Raw genomic sequence first — 10,904 nt, forward strand, 5'->3', positions numbered from 1 at the left:
CATTTGGGGTTGTTTCTTTACTTCATTGAGTCTTCGTTGTGCTCTGGGTGTCATTTTGACTGGGCACCCACTTCTTGGTAGGGTAGCAGCAGTCCTAAAGTGTCTCCATTTGTAGAATGTTTGCCAAACTGTAGACTGGTGAATTTATAAAGTCTTTGAAATCACTTTGTAACCCTTGCCAGCTTTATGTAAATCAACAATTCTTGATCGTAGATCCTCTGAAAGCTCTTTTTGGTGAGGCGTGACTCGCATAAGCGTGTGCTTCTTGTGCAGAGCAAACTCCAAAAGTTTGAGGGGTTTTTATCAGTCAAAGCAGCTGTGGTCCACACCTCCAAACTCATTTTCTTAATGAGACTCCAGTTGTGCTAAAACCTGATTCCAATTAGCTTTTTTTTTAGGTCATTAACTCAAGGGTTCACATACTTTTTCCACAAGCACTATGAGGTTTTTTTTTTGTTTTGTTTTGTTTTTTATTTATTTATTTTATTATTTTTGTTCTCAATAAGGACATGAAAAATCAGAATTTCTTTTTTGTTATTATTTTAGACACACTATTTGTTAATACCCTTGACTTACTTGAAGATCAGATCACATTTTATGACAAACTTATTCAGAAAACCATGAAATTCCAAAAGGTTCACATACTTTTTCTTGCCTCAATCGATCGATTATATGAAGCATCTGCCAAATACGTAACCGTAGCTGTAAACTTAATGACTTTACATCTACTTTTGTCACCTATGCAGGATGAATTGCATTCAACCAAGGAGGCCTGGAACAGCCACCTGATACGTCCATCAATGAATGAACGTGTTCCCCATGGTCGGCCTGATGTCATGTATACTATTCCCGGAATTGACACAGTGGACTATTTGTGCCAAGTGTCAGAGGAAGAATGTATCTGGTGCGAAGGTAACTGCATCCACCACCATGACATTGCTTGTGATAATGTTTTATTCACCCTCTGCACCTACATAATGGCTCAAAACAATCTGTGTTCCCCTGAATGCATACACTGCCGTTGACCTCTGCTTTTCCTTGTGAAAGGAACTGACTACACTATTAAACACCCCTCTCCTGTACTCCCCAGAGGATTGGTACGCTATACTTAGTGTGACTAAGGTGTGACTAAGGTGTGACTTAGTTTAATGTCTATAGTTCCTTTCATACCCACCGGGGGCATTGGTGGCTTGTCTTTTAAGGCTCTGGGGTTCAAGCCCCAGCACTGCCAGGCTGCTACTGTTGGGCCCTTGAGCAAGCCCCTTAACCCTCTTTGCTCCATGGGCGCTGTATCATGGCTGACCCTGCGCCCTGACCCCAGCTTCCTGACCTGCTCTGGTATGTGAAGAAAATAATTTGTGTGCTCTAGTGTATATGTGATCAATAAAGACTCTATCATTATAAACCTTTACACTGTCATTAGTATGCATTGCTTTGCCTGTTTGTTTTTTGTGAGTATACTCAACAGCATTGCACCTACCAACTCCCTATTTGTACACAGTTAAATGTCTAGAGTTGCTTTTTCAAAGCTATACACTGTGACATTGGTATTCACTGCATTGCTTGTTTTTCAATAGTTCTTATGCCTGTAGTTACTTTTACAAGGTGGTAATACTCCCTGCATGTGCTTGTTTGTACGTAGGTCATGTGTGCATATTTAATTTATTTTATAAACCTATACAAAGCAGCAATGTTATTGACTGCCTTTACATACAGGGTCTGAATTTGCATGCTTGTTTTGCAAGAAGAAAGTAAACGTGATTCCTGCTGTGTCTCCAATACATACCCTTACTTACTTGTGAAATTGTACAACCATCTGTCCTCCTCAGACAGGGCATTTTTAAATGTCATTGTGTCAGAGTCTGTCTTTATTACAGTAACTTGTGGGATAAGGTGTAAATCACCTGATAATGTTTAAAAATGATGGAGTGTGTTTTTATGAAAACAATATAAATGTTGCCTGGTAATACACTCCTTTGCCTATAGTTTCATAGGTGGCTTCAAAGACCTGCTGAAACCATTTGTGGTTTCAAACAGGTGTGACGTCACAATTCAGAGGTTTTTTGAAACTTGTTCAATCTACTTGTCGGCAGTTAAACAGGCAACTTAGCCAAGTCCAGCACTGAGCCCTATTCAACAAAATACTTATTTATTACACTGACTGGTTGTTTTTTTTGTTTGTTTGTTTGTTTGTTTGTTTGTTTGTTTGTTTTAAACTGTCCATGTAGTGGCAGATGAAAACATGAATGTTAATAACTCTGAAATCAGGAATATTCAAATCCAAAATGACAATTGCTTAGTGTAAGTTATCTTGAAAATTTGCTTTGTGAAATAACTCCTCTGGTCTTTTATCCCTAGACAGCTTGACAGCTTTTATATTTTATATATTGTGAGGAATTAGCCCGGGGAAGGGCGGCGTACAGACCCACAGGAGACCAAAGGGTGGTTGCAGACGGTGCTTTATTGTGGCTAGGGTGAGGTGAACGTGTGATAAATGGAAGAGTGCGGGGGTTTGTGAAGGCGTGACGGCCGGCGGAGTCGACTCGTGGCGGAGGCGGGATTCCCGAGGCGGGGCGGGGGTTTTCCCGGGCCGGCGTCCTCCGTGTGTGCGACTCTCACTATCCGGCGGTCTCGTCCGCGCTTACGACTCCTGGAGAGAGGGAGAGAGAGAGAGAAGAATTTAGCGTGAGGCGTGAGGTTACCGTCGTGATCGGAGGTTGCGAATCGCTGCAAACACGCACGGAGTCCGTTTTGACGCCACGATATTCTCTTCCGCTTCCCGGCCGGAAGCGCGCTCTTTTATCCTCCTCCGTCGTCGCCTGAGTGGTGGGACTTCCCCGTTGGATCCGCCAATCGCGGGCCGGAGTCGCGTCAGCCCCGCCCTGCCGCGGCGGTCCTTCCAGCTGGCGGAATGTTCGGCAGGAAGCTGCCCACGTCGTGCCGGTGCGGCAGTCGGAGAAGGAGCGTTTTCCCTCTGGTGTGCGCCGGATCTCTGCCCGTCGCGACAGTACCCCCCCCTCAGCTCCGAGCCTACTGCCGCTCGGTGGTGGGCCCAGAGGGCGTCTCGTCGTGAGAGCCCATCCGCGTTACCATGCTGGGCCCCTGCCCGGTGCTTAACCTGAAAAGAGAAGTCTTGTAAGGCGAGGAACCAGCGGGTTACCCGGGCGTTGGTGTCCTTCGCCTTGGCCATCCACTGCAGGGGGGCGTGGTCGGTTATGAGGATGAAGTGCCTGCCCGCCAGATAGTATCGCAGCTCCTCGATGGCCCATTTTATTGCTAGTGCCTCCCGCTCGACCGCCGCATACTTCCTCTCGGCCGGGGACAGCTTCCGGCTGATGTAGAGGACTGGGTGTTCTTCCCCGTCGAAGGTCTGGGAGAGGACGGCACCCAGCCCGGTCTCGGACGCATCAGTATGTACAGTGAACGGGAGGTCAAAGTCCGGGTTGCGGAGTATCGGCGCGCTGGTGAGGGCTTCTTTTAGGGCCTGGAAGGCCCTTTCTGCATCGGCTGTCCACCTCACCTGGTCTGGCTGGCCCTTCTTTGTAAGGTCTGAGAGGGGAGAGGCTACAGCAGAAAAGTTAGGCACGAACCTGCGATAGTAGCCCGCCAATCCCAAGAAGGCACGTACCTGTTTTTTCGACGTTGGACGTGGGTAGTCCTTCACAGCCTCGATCTTTTTTTGTTGGGGCTTCAGCATCCCCCGTCCGATGCGGTATCCCAGGTACTGGGCTTCCGTCAGCCCTAGGTGGCATTTCTTTGGGTTCGCCGTCAGGCCGGCCTCCCGGAGGGCTTTCAGGATCTCCCTGAGGTGGAACAGGTGGTCGGCCCAGGTGGAGGGGTGTATGACCACGTCGTCCAGGTAGGCCGCGGCAAACTGTCGGTGGGGTCGCATGAGGATGTCCATTAGCCGCTGGAACGTGGCGGGCGCCCCGTGCAGCCCAAAGGGGAGAACCCGGTACTGCCAGTGGCCGGTGGCCGTGCTAAAGGCTGTCTTGGGCCTTGCCTCCGGTGCGAGCGCCACTTGCCAATAGCCTTTGGTGAGGTCCAGGGTCGATATGAATCGGGCTCTCCCCAGCCTCTCAATCAGGTCGTCCACTCTGGGGAGGGGGTAGCTGTCAAACTCCGACACCTGGTTCAGCCTCCGGAAGTCATTGCATAGCCTCATGCTCCCATCCGGCTTCGGCACGACGACGATGGGGCTGGACCAGGGGCTGCTGGACTCCTCGATGATGTGGTCCCGCAGCATGCGACTGATTTCCTCCTCGATGGCCTGGCGCCGGGCCTCGGGGACACGGTATGGCCTTTGTCTCACCACTACACCGGGAGGAGTCTTGATTTCATGCTGGACCAGCTGAGTCATTCCCGGGGCAGCCGAAAACACATCTGCAAACTGGTCGGTCAGCTCGGTAAGCTCCTGTCTTTGGGTGGGGGTGAGGTCCTCCCCGAAGCCGACCAAGGTACCCTTGCCCCGGTCCGAGTCCTGAACTGCGAACGCCGACACCACCGGGGCTGGTTCCACCCACTTTTTCAGCAGGTTTATGTGGTATAGCTTCCCGTCCTTCGGCTTACCGGGTTGCTGTAGGCGGTAGTTGACTGGGCCCCGGCGCTCGAGGACAGTGTATGGACCTTGCCACCGGGCGAGGAACTTGCAGGCGCTGCTGGGCACTAACAGGAGGACCCGGTCCCCCGGCTGGAATTCCCGGGGCTGTGCGGGGCGGTTGTATACCTTCTTCTGCTCCTCCTGCGCCGCCAGCATGTGCTCCCGGACGATGGGGCCCACCCTGTCAATCCTGGCTTGCATGTCCTGCACGTACTCGACGACGGAGCGGAACGGGGATGGTTGCTCCTCCCAGGCTTCGCGGGCTACATCCAACAATCCCCGCGGCCGCCGCCCGAACAGGAGCTCGAAGGGCGTGAAGCCCGTGGACGCCTGGGGGCACTCCCGAACGGCGAAGAGTACGTAGGGGAGGAGGAGGTCCCAGTTCCTCCCCTCCTCGTCCACCACCCGGCGCAGCATCCGCTTGAGGGTCTGATTGAACCTTTCAACAAGTCCGTCGGTTTGGGGGTGGTAGACGGACGCCCGGAGGTGCTTCACCTGTAACATACGACACAAATCCGCCATTAGCTTCGAGACAAACGGCGTACCTTGGTCGGTCAACACGTCCTTGGGGATCCCCACTCGACTGAAGAGGAGTACCAGCTCCCTGGCGATGTTTTGCGAGGTGGCCTTGCGGAGCGGCACCGCCTCAGGGTACCGAGTGGCGTAGTCGACCAGGACCAGGATGTATTCATGGCCCCGGGCCGACTTGGGTAGGGGCCCCACGAGATCCATGCCCACTCGCTCAAACGGGACACCGATGATGGGCAGGGGTATCAGGGGCGCCGGCGGAGGCCTCCGCGGGGCCGTGCGTTGGCACTGCGGGCACTGTTGACAAAAGGTCCGGACCTCCGCGTCCATCCCGGGCCACACGAAGCGGTCCCGCAGTTTCTCCAGGGTATTTCGGGCCCCCAGGTGGCCGCCGAGGGGATGGGTGTGGGCTAGGTGTAATAAGACGGCTGTCTTGGCTCGGGGCACCACCAGTAGGTCCACCTGCTCCCCGCGGCGGCAGGCCCGTTGGTACAGAAGCCCCCCTCGGACGAGGAAGTACGATGTGGGGAGCCTCAGGTCTGGGCTCTGGTCGACCCCCTCTATCACCCGTACCTGGGCCCAGCAGTGCTTCAGTCGGTCGTCCTCCTTCTGTTCCCGACCGAACTTTCCCTCCCGGTTTACCTGGGGAAAGACAGATGACAGAGGGTTAGTAGTTTGGGGGGTCTTACCTTCTGAGGTGGCCTCTCCGTCGCCCTGGGCCAGGTAGGCCGGCCGGGTTGGGATCCCCCGCCGCCGCGGTCTCCAGGACTCGGCTCTCGGTACCACCCGGAATCCTGGCCAGTCTCGTCCCAGGAGGAGGGGCACGGGGAGTTCGGGGATGATTCCGACCTGGAGGGGCCAGGTGCTGGCTTCGCTCCGGATCTGGACCTCAGCTGAGGGGACCTCCCGGGTGTCCCCATGGACGCATGTCACGGTAAGCGTCCCGCTTGGTCGGCGCCCCTCAGGCAGGATGGAGGGTTGGGCAAGGGTCACCGTGCTCCCGGTGTCCAGTAGGGCGGTTACCGGTCTCCCTTCGACCCACACCGTCACGGAGGGCGCCTCCGGCGGTTGCTGCTGATGGAGGGCGCAGCCTGCCAGCCATGGTTTTGTAAGCAGCCGGGCGGCTTCCCTCTCCGGCTCTGTAGGCATGGGCTCGTCTCGGGGGTGTTCACAAGTGGGCGCCCTCTGTGGGTTCCTCCAGATGCGGGGCCGGGTCTGGCGGTCAGACCGGGGGCCCTGGGCACCGAGGGGCCGATCGAGGTGCTGCTGCTCCCCGGAGTCGAGCTCCAGGGTGGCCAAGGTTCGCTCCAGGGCAGTCAGGAGTTCCTGGGGCGTAGTTGGGGCGTGGGCCCCCACGGCTTGTCTCTCTGCCCGGGGTAGCGCTCTCAGGAAACGGTCGACCGCCACCTTCTCCGCCACCTCCGAGGCGGTATGCCGATCCGGTCGGAGCCATCGTTTGGTGATCCGGAGGAGGGCGTTCATCTGGCAACGTGGTCGAGCACCTGTTCGATAAACCCAACGATGGAATTCAGTAGCGGCCCGGCCAGGGGTTCGGCCACACCACGCCAGGACTCCCTCCTTCATCGCCAGGTAGTCCGTAGCCTCCTCCGGGTCGAGGGCATAGTAGGCTGTTCGGGCCTCTCCCGTGAGCAGGGGACCAAGGGCACGGGGCCAGTCGTCACGGTCCCACCCCTCCCGGCAGGCGATACTCTCGAAGGTCTCGAAGTACGCCTCAAGGTCCTCTTCGGGGCCAAGGGGGGGTAGTAGGCGGCGGATCTCGCTGGTTGCGTCGGGGAGAGGCGTGGAGGCGGCGGGGGTCTCAGTCCTCATGGCGATCAGTGTCTGTGTGGCGACCTGAAGGCTTTCGGCGAGCTGCTGCGTCACGGCGTGCTGCTGGAGGCTGGTCTCCAGCAAGTGTTGCAGGGTGGGGTCCATTTTTTTTTTTTTTTTTTTTTTTTTTTTTTTTTTGTGTTTTTCTTTTGATGGGGTTTTTTTTTTTTTTTTTTTTTTTTTCCTTTGCAGTAGGCGGGTCTGTACTATGCCTGCATCCTCCACCAGTTGTGAGGAATTAGCCCGGGGAAGGGCGGCGTACAGACCCACAGGAGACCAAAGGGTGGTTGCAGACGGTGCTTTATTGTGGCTAGGGTGAGGTGAACGTGTGATAAATGGAAGAGTGCGGGGGTTTGTGAAGGCGTGACGGCCGGCGGAGTCGACTCGTGGCGGAGGCGGGATTCCCGAGGCGGGGCGGGGGTTTTCCCGGGCCGGCGTCCTCCGTGTGTGCGACTCTCACTATCCGGCGGTCTCGTCCGCGCTTACGACTCCTGGAGAGAGGGAGAGAGAGAGAGAAGAATTTAGCGTGAGGCGTGAGGTTACCGTCGTGATCGGAGGTTGCGAATCGCTGCAAACACGCACGGAGTCCGTTTTGACGCCACGATATTCTCTTCCGCTTCCCGGCCGGAAGCGCGCTCTTTTATCCTCCTCCGTCGTCGCCTGAGTGGTGGGACTTCCCCGTTGGATCCGCCAATCGCGGGCCGGAGTCGCGTCAGCCCCGCCCTGCCGCGGCGGTCCTTCCAGCTGGCGGAATGTTCGGCAGGAAGCTGCCCACGTCATGCCGGTGCGGCAGTCGGAGAAGGAGCGTTTTCCCTCTGGTGTGCGCCGGATCTCTGCCCGTCGCGACAATATATATATATAATTTTTTTTTTTTTTTTTTTTTTTTTGCAAAAAAAACATGGAACAAGAAGAAATTGAGAACCATCACTGCTAAATAACTCATTTATCTCTTTTAACATTTACAAACATAGAAAAACAAATATAAATATGCTGTCCCTCAGAGATTCCCCAGGCATCAAACCACCTACAACAGACAAACAAGACATGGATATGAAAGTACAGATGTATGGACTGTCACAGCCCTGCCTAGCTCCTCCTTTTCTCTTTGTGCTACCTGTGTCTCCTGCAGATGGAATTTGTGCTGGTGTCCTGAGTAATAGATAAGCACTTCCTGGTTTGGAGTTTTGAAGAGGCTCTCCATACATGGCATGGCGTCTAGTGTCACTGCTGATTGCTTTACCCTTTTATCTTACAAATCCAATACTTACACTGACTTCACCTCAGTTGTTATACTACTCACTTCCCTGACATCCTCGTCTAGATCATCGATATGCCTACTAGACCCCATTCCTACTAAACTACTTATGCATGCACTGCCCTTATAAAATGAAACAAATTAAAGAGCCCATTGTATGCTCATGTTCAATATTTATAATTTTATTTGGGGCATCTATTATAATAGATCTACATGCTTCAGTGTTCCCAAAATACCGTATGTTTCCTCGTACTGCATATCTCTATCCACCCTATGTCTGAAACACTGTTAGTGCTCCTTTTGCTTCTGTGTCTTTAAAACCCCACCTCTGATGAGCCCAGTGTGCTCTGATTTGGTCAGCTCACACTAATAGTGTTATGAGATTGCATCATCATGTCATAGAAGAAGTGGAAGGAAAGGCTTTTCAGGCAACTGAGAAAATTGTTTCTGCGGGAGAGAGCTACTCCCTCTGGAGTGTACTTTGGGCTTTGTAACTGTGCAGACCGTTTACATGCACAACAAGATATATAACACACTAAAGGTAATGGAAAAAGACAGAAAAGCTGAGCCCTTTAAAGTATTTAAAAATCCCAGATATGTACCACAATTGTCAAATATCAGTGATCAAACCATCTCTCAAAAAACCGAACCTTGATCATTATAACCCGGCAAATTACAGGCCTATATCCAACCTCCCTTTTTTTATGTATCATACCATCTTTTATGTTTCATGGAATCATGCATGTCATCTATATATGCCGCATGTATGACAATATGTTTTATCCTGATATCCCCTCTATCTCTCTACAAAGCTGGCCACAAGCAGATGGGTTTCCCAATCAAATTCACAAAATGTAATTTTGACTTAAACTCGCACCAGTCACTTACCACTAAATAATGTCCATGACCCACATGTTTGCATCAAGAACATTAATGAACTCTTCAGCCAACCCTGGGTATGATGTATAGTTCTTTGGGACTTCCAACACACAGCCGCATGTGTGGGCCTGGGGTGTTCTAGTAAACATACTCTCCGGCTCCATGAATCAGACCTGGATATTCTGGGCAACTAGGAGGTCTGTGCCTGTTGAAGACCTGACAAATATAATGTGACTATTTAAATCTTATGGATTTAGTCCTTTTTTAAATTTATTTATTTATTTATTTATTTATTTTTTTTTACTGAAGGTCTCAGTCAGCTAAGACTTTTTAGCTTAAAGTTATTAGTTATACCAGTGCCAACTTCAGTTCACTTGGAACCCGAACAGAACTCTGACCAGGGGACTTGGTAAGCAAAGTAATTCTTATGCATCAACTACATTGATGGCATTATTACAGCAGCAACTATATTACTGGTGAGTATTACCACTTAAATGTACAAAAATCCAAACTATCCCCTTAAAAGGACAAAAATATAACAAATTTGGATTTGTTTGATTAGATACCTCATTGATTACAAATTTTGTTAATTATTGCTGTATTGGTGAAAAGAGTATTTCTTTAGCTCTTAACTATGTTTCTGTTATGTGAAGCCATATGATCAAATATTTGTAATCAATTAAAACGATTACCCGTACAAAACCCGAGAAATTTCCGCAGCCGAAGTTCATCACAATTCCTTATAAACTTCTTGAGAAAATCAAGAATCTGATTTTCTCTCTTGTTGAGGATCTCATGTTGTAGCATGGCAACAACCTTCCTGGGTGTATGAGTGAGGCTGGCCAGCACTTCTTCCAATTCTCCTGGGGGCAGTTTCAGCCCTTTCAGCACACTGCTCTAACACTCTGCTATATATGCAGGATCCTGAACTATTTCTTTATGTGCCACTTCAAGTAAGGTTTTTCTGACATTTGCTTCTGTGACGAGGAGTTTGACATCATGAGCCTCAAGGAAATCCATCCATTCCTCTCTTCCAGATATAGTTTGGAAGTCTTTCATCGCTTGCTCGGCAACTTCTTTTTCTTCAATAGGAACTGTCTCTAAGAATGTTAAAAAAAGGTCATCATCCATGATTTCAAGTGCAAGACAGTTAGAGAGTAAGGGCTAAGCCAGCACAATGGGAAAGTACTTCACCATTTTGCAGCCTAGGACCATGACTTTAGCTACGTATGGTATTCGCATTTTAAGTAAGTTTCCAGCAGTGCATTTCATAATAAAGGTCTTTCCAGTACTCACTTAGCGCATCACGCAAAACTCCACCATTGTCTTCTCCTTTCACTGTGTTACCATTGGATAAGACCATCTCAATCTCGAAGAGAGACTCATTTACAAACACACAACCATTTGTAAAAGCAGCATTTAGTCCATTGAAAACATTTCCCCTGTGAAACCTTAGCCTTTGGTGGTTGACGAAGTTCCTGTCCTGTAAATGAACTTTCCTCCTGCACTGGGTCCATTGGAAGGGTATCATCAAGGTCATCCTGGCAATCATCAAGAAAGCATATCCCGAGCACAATTTCCTCATCAATTAAAATTGATGCCTTTGGTACAATAATCAAATCCTCCTTATCCAGCATGTAATTCTCTGTTGAGACGTAAGCTACCGCATTCAAAATTGCACTAGACATCGGACTGGCAAATTCACTTGTACTTGGAGTTCTAGTTGTGAAAGCAGTTCCACTGGGAGATCCAATTATGGAAACAGCTCCATGTGAAGCAGCAGCTGCACAGCATGATTCACTTGTGAGGGCT

The 10,904-nt window shown here is 50.8% G+C and overlaps 1 protein-coding gene across 1 annotated transcript; it reads right to left on the reverse strand.

The window, feature by feature from the left end:
• Positions 1–2,441: 2,441 nt before the first annotated feature.
• LOC124628585 (uncharacterized) lies at positions 2,442–7,122 on the reverse strand. The gene is made up of 2 exons (XM_053677184.1): positions 2,742–7,122; positions 2,442–2,650 (listed from the first exon to the last, which is right to left on the reverse strand). The coding sequence occupies exons 1-2, from the start codon at positions 7,061–7,063 to the stop codon at positions 2,470–2,472; spliced, it is 4,503 nt and encodes a 1,500-aa protein (XP_053533159.1). The 5' UTR covers positions 7,064–7,122; the 3' UTR covers positions 2,442–2,469.
• Between the last annotated feature and the right edge of the window lie 3,782 nt (positions 7,123–10,904).

The sequence above is a fragment of the Ictalurus punctatus genome, chromosome 28 (assembly GCF_001660625.3).
Source record: "Ictalurus punctatus breed USDA103 chromosome 28, Coco_2.0, whole genome shotgun sequence".
Lineage (NCBI taxonomy): Eukaryota > Metazoa > Chordata > Actinopteri > Siluriformes > Ictaluridae > Ictalurus > Ictalurus punctatus.

What these genes read in the sequence shown, in the direction of transcription:
- LOC124628585 (XM_053677184.1), bottom strand. Translation starts at nt 7,063, where the DNA reads ATGGACCCCACCCTGCAACACTTGCTGGAGACCAGCCTCCAGCAGCAC. An exon ending in GTGGCGTCAAAACGGACTCC is followed by an intron (nt 2,651 to 2,741) that starts GTGCGTGTTTGC and finishes CCCTCTCTCCAG; the next exon opens with GAGTCGTAAGCGCGGACGAG.